Genomic DNA, 19,903 nt, shown 5'->3' with positions numbered 1-19,903 from the left:
CAACCACACTAGTCATTTGCTCTTCATAAATGAAATCGAAACCTATCATACCTTCTGCATCTAACTTTCCGCCTCATTCTTCATGAACTGCCACAGTGCAAGTACCTAGAAGCACTTAAGCAACGGAATGCATGCAAAACAAGAGAACCCAAATTTCCAAACAAATGTATGGCACCTTTGCAATATTCAAGCAAAAACTGCATAATGATAATATAGATAGCCAGGGAGTCTAGAGAATTCACCTTGAAAAAAGTTCAAAAGTGAATAAAATTATGTCCTAACAGACCCAGTAGGTAAAACCAGAACCTTTGCAGAGGCAGAGTTCAAGATTAAGATTACTCTTCCTAACAGAGTAAAAACTGGCCAACTCAATAAAGGGTTTGCAGGATTGGTCTTCTGAATGTTTTGTTTTCGTACAAGGTAAATTCTAAAGGTTTGAGAGTGAATTGCAAATACCCAGGCAGACCGTTACCAACGTATTATGGTATTAAACAACATACATTTATTTACGTGATTTAATCTGTGGTTAGTTAAACAGAAGATATGCAGAATTATAGTTGGGTAACAATGAATAAGGAACAGTTGCCTACCTCTAATCCTAGTTCTCCTTCAGGGGAATCTCCATTGAAATCATTAGCACAGAATAGACTCGCCCAAGAGTGGGAGCCTAGAGCACTTTTTAAAAGCATAAATATATACTCCACGTTCTGTTACAAAAAAGCTTTTTTACGTGAATAGAAGTAATTAATCAACCTATACACAGGTGATATGGGTCAATTTAATGAACTTGGAAAAAACCAAAGAAATTATAGCTGTCACTTGAGATTTAAGTGACACAAACTTTTTTTTAAAGGAAATAAAGGTAAAAGGGCAGTGTAGCAATGGAAGACTACCAACCCTGCAATATCCAATGATTTCTCAGTGGCAGTTGTCCCAATTCTTTTTTTTTTTTTTAAAGAGAGTCAAAGGATATTAATACAGAGGATGATTAACCTTCTTTAGTTCATCCACTGGCAAGATGTGATTTCAATGGAGATTCCCCTGAAGGAGAACCTGAATTATAAGTAAGCCGCCCTTCCTTTTCCTTCATGGGAACTCCAATGATAATTATAATAGATTCGCATTTTCACCCCCAAATAAAAGTGGTACAAGAGGGAAAAAAAATCAATAAAAACTATGCAGAAAGATTTCTCGAGGATTCCTGCCCTATCTGGGCATCTGTTCTCGAGTGTGAAAACATAAGCTGATTAAACTCTGCTAGTACAAAAAACACACCGCAAGGCATGAAAGCGGGGGGCGGGGGTGCTACTTGCCATTTCAATTTTTCTTTAGTGCCTATTGCAGCTGGACTTACATTGCAATTTTGAATGAGAGCCATCTAATCATCTGTGTGTGTGTGCGGATTAAGAGGTTGCTTGAAAAAGGAAGATGGATGACTCGTATTTTTTGCATAAGTCTAAACCAGTAAGAATGCCTTGATGCCAGGCAATGGTTTTAACCAACAGCAGCTAAGACTGAAATGTCAGAGGCTGCACCAAAGATGAATGGGTTTGAAACCATCATGTTTTTGTTGAGTATTTCTAGGAGGTCTTTGCGACATTCCCTATGGAAGTAATTTGCAAACTGTTGGAGCAAGTCGTATTATACCTACCTAAGAGGGCAATGTCCTTTGCTGTTTTTGTTGTGGTAGGGGACAGGTCCCACACATCTCTGGTCCCATACATCTCTTCCTATTTTATACCATCATCATCTGGAGGGGCAGTCAATAAAGGAGCCTTGGCATGAATTGCCACTGACACAATCACAGAATCACAAAGAGTATGCAACCTAAGAAAAATAAGTCCTGATCAGGTGGTCTGTATTTTATCTGAAGCCTTATCTCACCTTCTCTTTTCTCATTATCAACCAGTCCACTCTGAAAGGGACTCATCGTGCCTGTGCTGTTTTCGCTCACAAAGATTTGTTCATGACCCTTCAGGGGCACACATGGCATTTACACCGAGGGATGTGAGAGTCCAGTAGGTAAAATATACACCGATCATAAGGATTGATGTAGCCTTTTACTTGCCACGAGCTGGGCCCTTCACAAAGAGATGGCATTTTTATGAGGTGAGAAAAAAAATTCAGTTAAAACAAATGAGAGGAAAACACTCCAGATATTAAAAGACATTAAATGAAGATGCTTAAAGAAGGTTTGGAAAGATTTAAAAAGTCTGAGCTCTGTGCTTCAGGTCACCAAGAACCGAAAAGATTAATCGGCAAAACTGCCCCACAGAGAGCATGATGGATTGACAAGAGAGGACTTGAAGCCCATAAAGTCACCGTATCAGCGTTACATGACTGCAGCCTATTGGCCCATACACCATGCTCAAGTATTCATTTTCAAATTAAGAGATATGGGTTTTTCTAAAGAAAGGTGAAAGTGGAAAAAATATATATATATATATATTTTTTTTAAGTGCTTGTGAATATCACTGGAGATCCCCTAAAGGAAAATCTGGCAGTTTTTTGTAGAAGATAAATAGTGGCACCAGAGTGGTAGTTTCATAAAAAGGTTTAATCGGTACAAGCCCACGACGCTCCCAGGCATCCAGTTGGGAATCCACAGCAGGAGTAACTGCTGTGGAACCAGACCGTCGCCTAGAAACCCCCAAGGGAATTTATAATAATACATTTGAGGGCGCGCAGGGAAGACCGCATGAGCTCAAGAACAGTAGAAGTATGTGTATACACTACAGTTTTCCACTGAGGGTCTCTCTGAAATCACAGTTATTCAACCATCTGTTAAATATGGCCCTCAAAATCATCTGCTGCTGTTTTCAAATGCTACACAAGGGCAGAGAAGCATCGAGGGTGCTAAAAAACTCAGTCTATACTCCTTGTCCCCCCCACACCTCCCACCAAAAAAAACCTGGCCAGCTGCCATCCACCTCCTTCTATGCCTCCCCTCCTCCTTACCATTTAAAGCGGTGCTCTCTGCTCTATAACCGTGCCGAGAGCCAGGAAGCCTTGGCACCATGGTATGGAATGCCTTTATGACATAGCAATAGTGGGAAACAGCTTTTGTTTCCTACTGCAGCTGTCACAGCAGTGAATAAAGCTTTAGAACTGATATTCATGCCAGTCGCTGTCACTGAGCACCACACATAACAAATCACTTCTATAGTGCATTGTTGCTGCTAGTGTCCAGAAGCACGGTTACGTTGCAGTTGCACACCTGGATCAACATGGATGTAAAAGGTGCTGGTTTATGTGACCTGTGTGTGGAGTAATGTGATTAAAGGATGTAGTACAGTAGAGGGCTTGGGGAAGTAAAGAAGGTATGTCAAAAGCAGTCTCCGAATATGCCACTCCTTTGACGTGACCCTCCCTAACCATGTAGGACAAGATGCAGAACCACATTGACAGCGTGCAATTGTGCCAATCTTTGTACTAAAAGCAAGAATACCCATTGTAGCCCTACTTCAAAATCTATACCTCATTCTTGTGCTGCAGATTTACACATTGCACCAGATGTGGGACATATCATATGTTGAGACTCTGTTACCCCCTTAGCAGATGCATCTAAAACATCTCAAATGGAATTGTCCAACCTCTGACAACAGATCTGCTTCCCAGCAAAACAAAATACCAAGTCCATTTTGTGGGAGGATTATTAAATTTGAGAAGGGTAAGAAAAAAGGTGGGTGGCGGATGGGCCCAAAATATTACCCGGCAAAAAAAATATTTTTATTTTGGATAGAGACAATAACAACTCATTTTGGATATCGAGCTAAATATCACTTTTAACAACAAAGTTTATACTCTGTCCCAGGAAAGAGTTTGCTTGATGGATGCAATAACAAGTTGCGAAGAAAATAACAATAACCCGTCCACGTGTGCTGGATGAAACTTACCCTAAATGTTTGCAGTACATCTCCTTGCATGAGAGGCTAATACTAACAATAGCCACATACACCACTGTGTGTAGTTTGTTCTTTCATCTCCAACTCCATGCAATGCGATCATCGCTTTATGGTCAATATTTCATACATTTAGTTCCTGTGTAACAAACACATGTATGCATTTTCTGTCATCACGCACACCTCTTCCATCCTTGGAAGCAGATGTATCACTGATAAAGCTTCATGTAGTTACCATTTTCAAATTAGAGGCCAAGAAGAAATGTAACACCAGTACAATGTTTTGCTGAATCCCATTGCCTTTGCAATCAAAAATCCACTGCGGTCCTTAAAAATGCAAGCTTTTGACCTAAAAGTCTAGGTCTGAACATAAATCCCTAAAAAGGGGCCCAGCGGGTTGAACTTTTACACAAGGCACTGTACATCCTTAAATTTGGCTTTACTGTTACTGGCCTTTTATAAAGGTGGGTCTGGAACTGGACTCCTTTCCCGGTAATACTGTACTAAAGGCAATAACAGAGGCAGCGAGCTTATTTCAATGTCCTAATCAAGAGATAATGGGTATATCTGACAACAGAGCAGGACACAAGTAGGGCAACACCAAATATACACTACAGAGAGACAATTGGAAAGTGTTTGTCTTCGTTCTCATTCTTGTCAGTTGCCTATCCCTTTTTTCGACTAAAAGTGCTGCTGTGCAATTTGATCAGTGACTTCCACTTTTAACATCCTCACAAGAACTTCCAACAACTTATAAACCATTTTTTGTTTCCAGAACCTTCTCACTTTCTTGGTTAATATTGGGTGCATTTTCTTCTACCGTTGTCGTCTCCTCTCCAATATGACCACAAGCACATTTCTGTATCCATGAACCTCTCTCTGGCCACGTCTCATCAAGACAGTCTTTCCAGAATATTCCCAAAGGCAATTATATGTATAGCACAATGGAACTTGAAGCTATTGCTGAGAGAAACCTAGGTATTTAACCTAAACCAATGCCCACTTGGCAAAGAAACAAGAGCCATTTATAATGGCCTGACATTGACTGAATTTGGTGAATGTTTCCAGAATATCTGGATTCACCGGAACCACTTGAAACCAACATTCCCCCCTCCCCCCACGCAGTTGTGGTCATAAATAATTTCAAAACACTTCCACATAAGCCTATGTAATTTGTCACCACTCCATAGTGTGAAATACAGATGCGCCCAATGCCTCCTTTTACATTCAGACACCCATGAAACATCCTGAGTAACTAAGTCATTTAGGGTCACATTCCTAAAACATTAATTTGAACTAGTGGAAGTTTTAAAAACATAGGTGAATGACATTAAAAGTAACAGCTTCAGAATGGACATCACATTCACTTTCAGATTGTTTTATGTTGCTGAAGATAGTGGTAGTTACCCCAAATGAAAATGTGCAGTACAGATTTCAAGATTTCATCTTCCGTCGTGCTCTTCTGGTAATCCCATTCTGGCTGTCCATCAAATCCTACAAAACCACTGGACTCCCATCCCATTAGTGTGCAATACTCCCTCCCTTAATGACAAGCTCCCTTCTGCTCTGCCAGCTTGCGCCTTAGATCTTTTAAGTTTTCAGTTAGCAGCTCTACTTCGTCAAAACGCCCGCTGTGCTTTGCATCAAAAATATAAGCCTTGATGTTGTCTATCTGCTGGAGGAGAAGATCTTCTTCTATAACTTCCTCTTCTCCTGCATCATCGTCTTCCTCAAAAGGATTACTGGATGTGCTTTGCTCAAAAGGATTTGAAGAATGTTCTAATTGATCATGGAAAGGAACTGCAACCTCTTCAAATGGATTAGGAGCACAGTTTCCTGCATGTGGGTCCATATCATCGTCCTCCTCAAACGGGTTGTACTCTCGCTTGGCATTCTGAAGAACTCTGCTGCTGGTTACAGGCACAGAAGCTTCATGAGCAAGGTCTTCGGCAAAGGGATTAGATGGGTCGATTGGAGTGGTGATCCCTTCTTCACTGAAGGGGTTTAGGAGGGTAGCTTTGTTTTCATAAGGTAGGAAGGTTTCCTCATGAACCATAGTATCTTGATTAGGTTGATTTGGAAGAGGGGCTAGAGGTGCTGATGCAAAATCATGGAAGTGGTTTATCCTCCCATCATCCAGCTCCACGGTGTGGTTAATAGGATTTTGCTTCTCCCTACTAGTATCATGCTGGAACGGTCTCATCTCTCGGAAGTCCAGGGAGTGTGCTGTGACCTCATGGGTCACACATCGGTTCTGTTCCCTCTCCCACTCTTTCTCCCGCAACACCTCCAATTGTTCTAGCTGTACGGCCTCTTCCTCTGCCAACTTCTTGGATAGCTCAATTGCCATTTCAATTTGCTGCTGCTCATACTCATCCTGCAGCTGCCGCAGGTTCTCCTGCAGCATCTGCACTTCATCGTTCCGGTTGGCTTCCTTGGCCTGTTCAATAAAAGATGTGATGTTGTGGATCTGTTGAAGCAGAGGGTCTGAGATGTGAGAATCACGTGGCGTGCTGAATGTAGGGAGCCAACCCTCAGCTTTCCTAGCTCTGCCCTTTTGGAGAGTAGGCACCTCCCCATTTGGAGCACCAACTGGTCTCGAGACAAAGTCTTTACTTCTCGCTTCCATTCTTCGCTGTGCCTCAAGTGCTGCCTAGGAAGACAAAAACAAAAAGAAATTTGAAATAACAAATACACAAGCTTAGGCTTTCTAACTGAAGAAATGGAAGATCGCCAACTGTGACTCTCTGAAGCACAGCTCTGAAAAACGTATTGTGTCTTAAGGCTGCTAATTATAAATAAGTTCATATAATAGGCAATGTGGTAGACATAATGTTCGCATGTATTATGGCAGTATCAAACCCAATTGTGCAACCTCTGGGCAGGCCATTCAATTATCAATATCCATGGTTCAAACGTTAAATACAGCTCAAAAACCTATTCTGCTTAAGCAAATCAATAAATCAAAAAGAGGCTTGCAAAGAAGTCTGAAAAGAATGGTGTGATATGACACAGAACCTTCTAGATGCTCCCCACCTCAACATAGGCAAAACTCTCTACAGTGAGCACACCAAACAAAAAATACCAACACCCTGGTTAAGAACAACCTGCCAATGATACAAGTCAGAACTTATTAAAAAAAGGCCAAGCCAACACGTGGAATGTCTGTGGTACGGGAACTCGAACCTCACTTGATTTAATTTACTGCAATGACGAACATTATAATAAACCAATCCAGAGGGCAAAATGGTCTACTATTCCAATCATATAGAACCTAAAATGCATTTCCTGCTAAATGTTTTAATCTCTATAACTGTGGAGCATGCATTGATAACCTACTAAAAATACTCTTTGTGGGGACTGCTTTAAGAGTTAGCAGACAACAGTCTATCTAACAATCATCAGCTGGCTCCAACCCATCGAAGAGACTAGGCAGTCACCTGTAGGCAAGAAATTTTGAAATCCAAGCGTTATGAAAGCTTGCAAGACAACAGACCAGGATTTTTAGATTTTGGCCCTTGAGTGAATTAGAACAGCCAACGTATAAGAAATAGGTACACTGACAGATCTAGTCATTGGGCATTCCTGTGGGTTAATTCCCTTAACTTGGTAATTATCATTTGTATGCTACAATTGGTACTGTTAGTTGAAAACCACAAGCACAAATTGATTTATGCAGACAATCAGATCCAACTCCGACTGGAAAATGAAGTAGGGAGTCAGCCAAATATCACCAACATACATGCACCGCTCCACTCATCTACCCCTTGTTCTCAAATACAACTCTCCTTTACTTCACAACTAGTTTTGTGGCTTTCATATATACATAGCGGCATGGACATTACTAAGAAAACCTTAATGGGGCACAGCAGATTATGGTACTGAGCAATGTTGACCCATGAGACTATCTCTTTAATGTGATCCTGGGAAACTCCTTAGTTCAAAGCAGAAAGTAAAGCATACAGGCATAATCTTTTAATTAGTACTCCTGCGTTTCCCCTTCCAACACTGGATGGGTCATTTTTCGCTAACAACTCACCATCGCCTCTGATTCCTTAAGCGTTCTGGTTTCCTCATAAACGTCGCCAAGAGAATTTTCCTGGTCTAACTGTTCGTCTACCGTGCCATCGGCCTCACACCTCTATCTACGTGAGATCTGCTAATGCTTATTACAGGCAATTGTACACAGGCATGCTCATCTTAAATGTGCAGATGATGATCAACTTATTGTTAATATGGATCGAAATGCCATGGACACCCTAAACACCTTATGCACTGCTCTAAATTGCCTTAATGTGTAAAGGTGCTTCCTTGCGATTTGTTTGTCACATAGAACATTTTGTGTTTAACACACCTACAGCTTTGTCGGAGCCTTTTTGTGTTTCTCATTGTTTGTCGTCCCTGTTTTAGTAGGATGCAGGCTTGTGTCTCACTTAAAATGTATTGTTTGTACTGTTCTTATTTGATTAAAAAATATTAAATATCAGACCTCTGTCCGGCTGGACAAGTTCAACAAATATAGTACTGACTGGGTCTATATTCATTCTCTTGTTCGTATTGTCGTTTCTCTAGGGGCCAATGTTCTAAATAATGGCTTATTGTGAAAAGCATATGTTAAAGGCAATAGGCTTACAGGGGTGGATTGCAGGCAGCTATTTTCTGGGAGTGTGTAAAATTTGCCTATTTTGCTTTAGTGTAATTAATTATACGAAATTTCATGGGTAATTAAGAAAAGTGGTGTAACTGCATAATTTCTGGAATTTTGCATAACATAAGTTACACAAAGTTCCAGAAATTACGTGATTTGTGCGGGTAGGGCTTAAATTTCACCTGGGCCTAGTCAACATACCATGCAAGACAGCATACCTGTCCTGTACGTCACAAATGGATGTTTGAGTGTGCCACTTAACTTCATGAATGAGGATGGCCACGCCGAGAACCAGCCAGAGCGCAGACGAGGGTGAGATTTGTCAACAGGTACAATTCTTAAAAGCAGTGAAGTTAACTCAATGATGCCGAATATAAACAAATACAAGGTGGGCTTTCTGCGGATCACTAAGCATTACCAAGGGTCACGTTGGACAGTATTGCACAACCTAGCGTTGGAAACTGTATGAGTCTTGCCAAGCGCAGGAGAGTGCCATGCATGTGGTGTGCCGTATAGAGATGTGCCCTGCAAGAATAAAGTAAACATGAACAACCCTCCCCCTCCCCCAAACTGGTTGAATCATCCACTCCTCACCCCCTCTCCCCCAACAGTCAAAACAAGGAAATAAGTATTCCTCAGTGCACCAGAAGACCTTACGAACAACCCAGCGATAAAGGGCTTGGTGGCCGAGGGTGGGTTATAAAGGTGTCATCAGGTGGCAAAGAGTTTACCAATCTTCAGGTACAGACAGGAGTTGGATAGAATAACCACCAAAAGCTGCCCAAGGAGCCTTCCGGGGCACCCCAAGTCGCGTCCATTTGACAGCCTGTCGAGTCCAGGCAGAGTCTGCAGCATCATCAAAGAGGACCTGGTTCAGTTGTTATCACTGAGATTGCTATTGCGTGCAGTTTACAGCCATGCGTCGCAAGTCCCCCTGGTATTTCCTAGTTTGCGCAAAAATGTAAGTGTCGCCTTTGGGTTGGTGAAAAATATGTTCTGCCATGCAGGGACAACCAGATTTTGGATGAGTATATCAGCGAATATGCCATCTCGGCACAGCCAGAGTGAAATCCGGGTAGAGTGCGATCAAGATTCTTTGATAATGTAAGTCACGGCATGCACAGGCCAGTTGTAGAGAGTCGTCCTGCTCCCTAAAGTTAAGAAGGCGCTTTACTATAGACTTTGCTGAAGCCCCAGGCAGGAGACAGAGGCCCAGCGAGCAGTGGGCATGCTCAACTGCAAACACGGGTGACCTGGCCTAGCCAAATAGGGAACGGAGAATTGTCCCTATGCAAGTGTCCATTCGGTCCATGACTGTTGACTCTGGTATCTCTAGGATGCACACGTAATTACGCCATGACCTGGCCTCCAAGTCCTTGTTCTCGATCACTTCCAGAACTTTCTCCATCCATAGGAGATGTTCATTTGATGTAGGGTGCATCCTCAACCTCAGACACCTGCGTCTCCAGCTGGTCAAGGCAGCCCCCATGTTTTTCTAGTTGTTCCTTCATTCAATCAAGACTGGTGGTAAGGAGATCCATCTTAGTGTCTGTAATGTGCAGGCTGTGCTTCAGATCAATGAACATGCCTTTGATATCCTGATCAAGGGGGAGACAGTCTCTGAGGAAGCATTCTGTTGCTGAGCCTCAAGGGGAGAACCGGTGACACCCACACCCTAAAGTGCAGATAATGGGAGCGTAGGCTGTTTTGGCCTCATGTTTACCCATCTCAGAGCTGTGGGGGTTCAGACAGAGGAAGCAAGCGGGAGCGGCTGTCCACCAAAGCATGGGCCAGTCCCACCTCACCCCAGAAGACACCTGGGGAACACGAACAGATCAAAACCACATTGACTCTAGAAAGGTGCAGGCGCTCGCATCCAACTGAAATGCCAATCTAGTATTCACTCTCCGGGGGCCCAAAGTTTTCAGCTGCCCCCAGCCAATGTCCAGATGTGTCAGTGACCGGTCTACATGCCCAGCAGTGCAATAATGGGCAGTAACCAAAGTCACAGGCACAAACAGGGTCCTCACTGCAGTAGACGACGGACTAAATTCAGCGTTCCCAAGGGGATTGCAAGGTTTCAGCTGCCCTCTGCGCACCACCACGACACACAAATTCTCAGCTGCGGCAGCCCGCGAGTCACAGCAGCTCCAGTCAGTTACCCCATGACTAGAAAACAGACAGTGTCATGCCAGAATAAATCGAGGTGCAGCTGTTTTATAACACCTAAGCTTGAGGTGTTGGCACCATGCTGCACCACAAGCTCGAGGATTTAAAAACAATTTATAGAAAAAAAGAGAGCTCAGCCATAGGAGGCATATGATCGTGGTACAGATATTTTACAAACTTAGCTAAGAGAAGTGTAAGCAAAGGTAGTTACAAATGAAAACCAACACATTTTCATTGTAGGAGCCCTGGGGTACAAAGAATGCACATCTCTTTTACACCTACATCTATGCAGAAATGTTCGTTGCCCTTCAAGAAGTAATTATTCCGCACACAGGGGATTAACTTCCAATCCTTGCTCGGATAGATTACTGGTGGTGAAGGTGTACAACACTATTCCAACAAAATGAGCATAGGCACATTGTGTCATTAAAGTGATCCATCAAAACTCTTGGTGATCCATATTACTTTACAAATATGTTCTAGAATAACATTTCCAAAATGGCCATAAATGCACACCTAAGCTGCATCTGAAATGGGCAATTCTTGAGACTGTACTGGCAAAGTAATATGCTGAGCTCTCATTTCAGAATTAAAAGGACTATAAGACCATGGTGAAATCAAGAAACTGCTTGGTGTATACAAAGTAAACCTGCTTGACAGACACAAAAAGCATGTTTTCAGTTCACAATACATATTGTTACCTTTCTTTCGAGCTGCAGTTTGTGTTCATTCTCCTGCTTTCGTTTTTCTTTCAATTCTTCATATTTTTCTTTAGTTGGCAGTGACATAAGTCCTAGTAACTTCTCCTGATAGAAGCAAAAGACATACAGAATAAAAAGATGCTTAACAAAATGATAGCAAACTAGCATCAACAGAGATAATGTGGTCACACTATTTTATTTTGATGGATGAGAACTATTTATTCTTTCAATATAATCAAAGAAAGCTTCAATATTTGTTTTGACATGGCTTAAAATAATGTCCGGGCTTTAGTTTATCATTTACTTCGATAAATAGCTTCTGCAGATTTTAAATACATAACACTTTTCGTTGTTAGCGAGCACTTCAACCTTTGAGAGGCAATCTGTGTTACACCTCCCTAAGGATCAAAGCATAATTTGCGCCTGTGATTGCGAGTACCCTGTACCAGCATTTATTTTTGGGACTGAATTTGTGCTGATGTGCAAGAATCAATGATTCGAAATAATAATAAAAAATCTAACACACTGCGACTATGAAGCCAGCGTGGAAGTGGTCGTCACTTGCCACTGAATTATGATGTGACATTACGACACGGCATGAGGATGCAACTGAGGTGTGTCGCAGAATACCAGCACAGGCCAGAACACAACCATGACACAGAATTGCAATAACCTGCCTCACATTGCTCATGATGAGGACCTCTGCTGGGCAGCCCAGGCTCGGATTGGGCAAGCCATCCGTGTACACTTACAATTCTTCCCATGCTTTAACCAGGGAGTGCCAGGCATCTGCTGAATTTAGTCATTCCTGTGAGTTTCATCTCCCATGCTATGGGTCACCCACAGTCCTTACTTGGTCCAGCCTTGCCCTTGTAGCAGGGCATGGGTGCACCAAGCAGCAGAAGCTCAGGTTTCCAGCTCCATCCGCTCACCTGCTCCAGCCCCAGCCACTGGTAAGGTGTCTGTGGGACGGCATTGGCGATCGGGCCCTGCATCCTGCACGCCAATGCAGGGACATTTTATTGAACAATCCCCAATATATTAGACTCAAAGCATGCAAGTGTTGGAAGGCTGATATATCAGCAAATGCAAATAATCACCCCATCCCAATCTGATGACGTTGGGACTGCTGCCTTCCCTCATTGACGGACCTTAGGTCAGCCAATGAGGGAAGACAGCAGTCCCAAGCCTTCCGGGACCTTCAAGGCAGACCCACAAATAAGTGTGTGTGTTTGTTTTAAATTAATGCTTGGTTTGTGTGTGTGTATGTATAAATGTTTGGTAATGAGTGTTGTGAATGGATGTGTTTGTGTGCGCACGCACATGCGTGAATGCATGCATGGCTGTGAGTGTGTATGTTTATGTATATGTGCGTGTGTGTCCTGTCCGTATTGGTTGGTTAGCTTGTGAGATACTTTTGTTTGAAATAATGTAATTCGCTTTTATTTATTGTGGCACCTAATTTTTCTCTCGTCATTGTTTGCTGTAGTTGTTCTATATGTTTGTCTTTCACGTACTATGGGACAAATAAACTAATAATAGCAGTAAACAAGCATTTGCAATGCAATCAGTCTCGCCTTTGGGACCTTATATGTATTTAGCCACACAGCACATAAGCCTGGGTGCTGAAACATCTACTGTTCTTTGACATAGAGGGAAAGTAAGCACCAAACTGCGTGGCACGCCAGGTATGGGAACACATGGAGAGAAATATTGCCTTTCAGCGGGAAATGGTATAGTCCAAAGCTCTATTTTAATATAAAATCAGGGCCTTCGGTGGTCATATCACTGAAAATACAAGATTTGAAAAATATATTGTTGTCTACGGGTGCTCGTGGAAGACTATTACTATGGACTGGAATCTAGAGAATGCAAAAGTGATTCTGGTATTTTACTAACCTCTGCTGGTCGTTTTCTATCAAGAAAGTTAAATAGAGGCAGTTGCAAGAAAAATGAAACAAGCATTTGCAATGCAATCGGTCTCGCGTTTGGGACCTTATAAGTGTTTAGCCAGAGCTATTGCCTCTGCTTATGCACAAGTGTAGTCACAGAAAAGTTATGTTTCAACAACAAAAAAGGCATGCAATAGAAAACTGGCACTGCATTCCATTTTTGTTAGATTCAGTTATTCTAACTCATTAGTGAATGGTGCATTTTCACACCAACCCCTGTTCCCCTAAAGGCTTTTAGGGCTCTTTCTACTTCTCACTACCAATGACCCCCGGTTTCAGTCATTTTAAAAAAACAGCTAGGTGCTCCTAACAAACATCAGGAATTTTTAAAACATTCAGTAAAAGTACTGCAAGCCACATGCTCCCATAGAATTGAAAAATTATTGAAAATGTCTCACATAAGCAATCTGAAATCTTAGCAAGTATGAGTGTACTGACGTTCAGGTGTACTAGAGAAACACACTGCAGTGAATACATTAGGTGCAAAACTTGCTCCAGTGCGTGCACAGAGCACTGCAGTGAAAAGCATAGGGGCTGAATACACTGCAGTGAAGTACACCAGAGACAATCAACTAATGAACACTGCAGTGAAGTAGATGAAACACAGCGCACACAGCAGTGAAGTACAGAAGTCCTACCACAGTGGAGTAAATTGGTAATCAGGCACAGTGCAGTTAATTAAGTTAGACAATGCACTGTGAACAGATCATAGGGTCAGAAACATTATTTATTTATTTTATTTTGAAAGTTTTATATAGCGCGGACAAGATCTTTGCAGATATCAGAGCGCTTTACATAGAAGGGGTACATGAGGGAGCATAGTCAAACAGATAAAATAATAGATCTAACAGTACAAATAGGTGGCTGCACAGCCAATCATGTGAGTAATAAGACAACTAATGCAAATAAGCACAGGGGTTAAACATGTAGTACAGATCGTGCAGAGTATTAACAGAGTTCGAGATAATAGTTCAAGTGTATTTAGCCATGAGGATAGCTTTTACTTCTTTTTTAAAGAGTGTAGTGGAAGAGATAAGTCTGGTTTCGGGAGGGAGTGAGTTCCAGATCCTAGGCGCCATTCCTGAGAAGGAGCGCTTATATGTTTTTTCCTTCCGGAATCTTCGAGGTTTCAGCAGAACATTGTTTGTGCCTCTAGTGTTTCTAGCTCCGCCAGAGATTGTCAGCTTCTGAGCGAGGTAGCCGGGTGAGTTTAGGTGTACCGCCTTGTGTGTCATGCAGGCGATTTTCAGATGTATTCTGGCTTCAAAAGGCAGCCAGTACAGGGATTTCAAGTCAGGGGAAATATGGGAGTGCTTTTTTGACCCAGTGATGAGTCTCGCTGCAGCGTTTAGAGAAGCTCTTAGGGGTGCGGTAGTAGTTAGGGGGAGGCCGCAGAGGGCGATGCTGCCGTATTCTATTCGAGGGATGACTAGTGCTTGTACTGCGGTTTGGAAGTCTTTGGCTGGGAGGAAGGGTTTAAGTTTCCTCAGAGTATTGATTTGGAAGTTCGCTCCCTTTGTTGCCTTGCTGATATGTTGCTGCATGTTGAGATTGGTGGCGAGTGTTATGCCTAAAGATTTTGCTGAGTCCACGATGGTGGGTTGGACATTGAGTGCGGTTAGTTGTTTAAGCCAAATTTGAGTGGTGGAGATCTTCGCTGGAGGTGAGATCAGAAGGAACTCTGTTTTCAGGGCATTGAGTTTGAGATGATTATCGGCAAGCCAGGATTGCGTGCCTCTGATCGTTGAGTTCAGGAGCAAGATGTCTTTGGGGGATTGTACTTTGAGATAAAGTTGGGTGTCATCGGCGTACATGTGGAAGTGTACATTGGATGCTTGTAGCAAGGTGGTGAGAGGTTCCATAACTAGGTTGAACAGAGTTGGGGATAGAGAGGATCCTTGGGGGACGCCTAGCGTTACAGGTATTGGCGAGGACATCAGGTTGTTGCTCTTGAATTTCTGCGACCTGTTGTGAAGAAAGGAAGTGAACCACTTGAGAACAGTTCCAGATAAACCCATTCTTGTGTTTAGTAGTTCTAGTAACTTCTCGTGTTTAACGGTGTTGAATGCTGAAGAGAGATCAAGAAGGATGAGGAGGCAGGTGTCGTTTTGGTCTAGCATTTGAAGTGCGTCGTCAATTATGTGAGTCATAGCCGTTTCTGTACTGTGTCAATGTGTTTAGTCAATTGTAGTTGTGCGCATTTTTCCAACAGTTTGGCGAGAGTGGGAATATTGGTAATGGGACGGTAATTGTTGAGATCAGAGGGGTCGACTGTAGGTTTCTTTAGTAAAGGTGTGACTTGTCCAACTTTGAGGGAGTCAGGTATGCTTCCTTGTTGGAGAGAGCTGTTGATAATTTTAGTCCAGAGTGGGAGAAGCAAAGGGGTAAAGTCTTTTACAGCGGTAGCAGGAAGGGGGTCCGTGAGGTGATTGGATGGTTTCAAGGTGCTGAGCAGTTTGCCAATTTCTTCTTCCGAGTATGTGCCAAAGGTTGACCATGTAGCATTGTTTTTTGGTTCAATGGGTGCTATGCACTGGGGTTTGGAGTAGAGGCTTGCGTCAATGAGGAGATCGCTCTTTATGTTGTCAGTTTTTTGGATAAAGAAAGCAGCGAAGTCTTCACAGGAGGGTGCTTCACGCACAGTGCTGAGTGGTTGGGGTTGATCCTTGGATTGTGATCTGATTAGCTCAAACAGTTTTCACGGGCGTTTTTTTGCTTGGTCGAGCTGGAGGCTGAAGAAATCTGATTTTGAGCGTTTTATTTTCCTGAAATAGGCGTTTCTCTTTTTCTTCAGAGCTTTTAGGTGCAGTGCAGAGGGAGCTGATCTCCAGGTGCGCTCTGCCATTCGCATGTCTCGTCTATCCTCATTGAGACTCCCGTCGTACCATGGATTGGAGATTTTAGTGGAGACTCTTTTTAGCTGCATAGGTGCAGCCTCATTAATTATTGAGGTCATAGCGTTGAGATAGTGGTCAGTCAGGGTTTGAACGTCCGTAGCGCCTGTCGGTGGGAGTAGGAGATTGCATCTGTGTGGGGGCAAAGAGCCTGGGTTGAGTTTTTTCATGTCTCTTTTCCAAACTTTGGGCTTGGAGGATTGAGCCGGGTTAACTTTAACTTTTTCATTGATGAAGAATGTGACAATATGATGATCTGACCAGTCACAGGGTTGGATAGACTAAAGTTGGATAGAGTCCTCTTTGGAGATGATCAGGTCGAGGATAGAGCCTTTCTCGTGGGTCGGGCTGTTGCATATTTGGGTGAGGTCAAGGGCATCGAGGAAATTTTTAAGACTATTTACCACCGCGTCATTGCGATCATTCCAGTTGAGGTTGAAGTCACCAAGGTATATTTGGGTGAACTGCCGTCCGGAATTGGTTGAGATCAAATCCATGATTTGTTGAGAAAAGGTGAAGTTGTCCCTGGGTGGGTGGTAAATGCTGTGAAGAGAGCATATCGGTTTGCCCTCACTAATAATGTCGAGGCAGATGTATTCCCAGGATGTTGGGGATGGTAGGGAGGTGGAGTTGACTTTCAGAACAGAGAGGTTGTTCCTGTAGATGCATGCGATTCCACCACCTATTTTGCCTGATCTGTCAAGCCTGATAATGTGGTAGTTGGGAGGAACCAGGATGTCCATTATAGGTGACGAAGATTCAGTTAGCCAGGTTTCAGTCAGGATGATTAGGTCAAGGTCCAGCAATAAGAGGAAATCAGCAATGGCGGCGGAAGGTTTCGAGGCCGATCTGCAGTTGAGGAGAGTGCATTTGAGACGGGGTGTGTTGAGGGTGGTAGAGTGTTCTAGAGAGAGAGGGGCTTTTCTAAGGTTATTGGGGATGGAGAATCTGCTGTTTAGTGTGGGGGTCTAAGGGGATTTGAGTGTATCGTCTTCCACTTGAAGGAGTATGATTTTCTTGTGGAAAGAAGTTTAGGAATTCAGAAGCCATGCCACTAAGTTTATTGATGGAAGGTTGGGGTGCAGAATCTGGGCCTCAAACGTGTACAGATCTCATCTGCACAGCAATCTCTTGTGTTTGGTCGCTCTAATAGGTGCAGAAGGTTGTGAACCACCACTGATGAGGCCATTCTACAGCAATTATTATTATTCAGGTTTTGGACCAATAAAATTTGGCCATACCTATGGGACTGAGGGTATTTGGTGGAAATTTGTGGAGAAATGTATTTGACCAGTCTCTCAAAAGAGCATTCCCCTTCATCTCTGGCTGGTGTTATCTGGAGGAGTCGTCTTGACATTTTTTGTTATTATGTTGGCAAATAAGTCTATTTGAGAATATCAACATTCTGGGAAAATATCTTCTACGACTATGTCATTTAAAATCTAGGTTTGATAAAGGCTGTCCGCTACCATGTTTTGAGAATCTGGGAGATGGACAGCTGTAATTGCCAAGTTCCTTTAAATGAGCTATATCCATATGGCTTGTGTCGTGCCCAGGACAGGGGCACTAGGACCCTGGGGAACAGGGCAAAGGCCAGGGGGCACCGGACACCACTTCTGGTCAGGGGAGGGGACAGGGACATTCCGGAGCAGGACCTCGAGGCAAGAGGTCAGGGCATATGCACGCTGTACAAAGATAATAAAAGCGTACCTGAAAAGCCCCCATCGTTTCCTGTCTGTTTCTTGGGGTCGTGGAACACGACATCTGGCGACGAAGGTTTGAAGGAATCGACGTGTGCCAAAAGAAGACTTCATCGCGATTTTAAACCAGAAGCCCACCCTGGATCGCGTTGTGCCGAAAAAAGGAAGAAGAAAGTGCCCAGAAGAAGCGCAGCAACGCGGGAGCCCACCCCGACCGCTGTGAAAATTAGACTGCCTGCCTCCGGTAAGCGCCGTGTGGAAAGCGCGAAGTTAAAAGAAATTGAGTCTCGGTGGCCATTTTGAGGTCAGGCGCGAGGACCAATAACCGCGCAGGAAAATAGGGCGGCCATTTTGAAGTCAGGCAGCGCCCCGATTGCCTCAGAAGTCTTGCAGGGTAAACGGCGGCCATTTTGAGTTCAGGCAAATTGACCAACAAGAACAAAGAACAGCTTGGCGGCCATTTTGAAGTCAGGCAAATACAAAAACAGAGCAAAAAGTGCTGATTTAAAGGAGAAAAGGAGTAATAAAGCCCAAATAAAGAGAATAATAATAAAGCACAGGAAAGGAAAACAAAAGGGATAGAGAAGAAAATAAAGGATCTTTGAGGAAAAGAACGAACTTTAACAAAAAAAAGAGTGCGAAGAAAAAGGCAAAGAGAGAAAATAAAGAAACAAGCACAAGGCAAGACAAAGAGAACAAGGCAGAATGGCAGACGAACCAAAACCAAGTGCCCAGTACAGAAGACCGCTACCATTCAACTTATCGGAGCCACAAACAGGAATTAGATGGGAAAAATGGATAAGACACTTCGAAAGATACAGGGAAGCGACAGCTGTGACCGATGCCAAACAGCTGGGTTTATTCCTGAATTTAGTAGGTGACGAAGTTGAAGACCTACTAGTGACACTGCCAAAAGAAGAGACCACCACCTATGACAAACTAAAAAAATGCCTAACAGATAAATTTGATCCTCAAAGAAATGTCGATTTTGAACACTACACATTCACAATTGCATTTCAACAACCGGATGAAACATAAGATGACTTTGTCAAAGGTATAAAAATGCGCTGAGACACTAGCGTGCAGATAACTTGAACCCTCCTGAGGCACAGCCGGGAGTAGCAGAAAGATCGAGCATTCTCTTGTCTAAAAATTGTAATTTTATCACTTGTTTTTAAACCCACTCACCTTCCCTGTCACACGATTACTGTGTGCAGGCACCCTTTCTCGCTAAAAAACGAGCGCTGCTAAGGGCGAAATCGCCGTTTTCCCGCCAACTATTCTCCCCTCGCCCTGACTGGGACACGCCCACTCGAGGCCACGCCCCCTTTGTCAAAGGTATAAAAAATGCGCTGAGACACTAGCGTGCAGATAACTTGAACCCTCCTGAGGCACAGCCGGGAGTAGCAGAAACATCGAGCATTCTCTTGTCTAAAAATTGTAATTTTATCACTTGTTTTTAATCCCATTCACCTTCCCTGTCACACGATTACTGTGTGCAGGCACCCTTTCTCGCTGAAAAACGAGCTCTGCTAAGGGCGAAATCGCAGTTTTCCTGCCAACTATTCTCCCCTCGCCCTGACTGGGACACACCCACTCGAGGCCACATGTGCATGTTCCGGAAGCGCAACGGACGAGCGCAGCGGGCGCAACGAATGCGCGCCGAAGGCGCGCATAAGGCAAGCTCGTCTGCGCTCGTCCGCGCCGAGTCCGGGCCCTGGGCCACCCCCCCTGCATCTCAGCCACTACAGCACAGATGCTACAACATAGAAACCCTCTATGGACTAAGGCCTTCTGCCAGTGTCTGCACCCGGCATATTTATCTAGCCGAGGCCCTGCCGCAAACCTGCCCCACCTGCCTCCTCCCCCTCAAGCCCAAACCTAGCCCTGAGCCCACACACGACTTTCGCATGTTCCTACTAAATTGCCGCTTCCTG

General features: G+C 43.5%; 1 protein-coding gene across 2 annotated transcripts in view; it reads right to left on the bottom strand.

The window, feature by feature from the left end:
- Positions 1 to 3,707: 3,707 nt before the first annotated feature.
- LOC147672940 (rabenosyn-5-like) overlaps positions 3,708 to 19,903 on the bottom strand; it is a 205,747-nt gene continuing 189,551 nt past the window's right edge. For both annotated transcript variants that reach the window (XM_086947895.1, XM_086947896.1), the window contains 2 exons: positions 11,421 to 11,525; positions 3,708 to 6,555 (listed from right to left, as the gene is read on the bottom strand). In XM_086947895.1, the coding sequence (XP_086804021.1) occupies positions 5,446 to 6,555; positions 11,421 to 11,525 (1,215 nt within the window). In that variant the 3' untranslated portion in view covers positions 3,708 to 5,445. The remainder of the gene's footprint in view (positions 6,556 to 11,420; positions 11,526 to 19,903) is intronic.

This window comes from Lissotriton vulgaris (genome assembly GCF_964263255.1).
Source record: "Lissotriton vulgaris chromosome 9 unlocalized genomic scaffold, aLisVul1.2 SUPER_9_unloc_2, whole genome shotgun sequence".
Lineage (NCBI taxonomy): Eukaryota > Metazoa > Chordata > Amphibia > Caudata > Salamandridae > Lissotriton > Lissotriton vulgaris.
The sequence above is the reverse complement of the archived record's forward strand: the minus strand, read 5'-3'. Positions and strand labels throughout refer to the sequence as shown.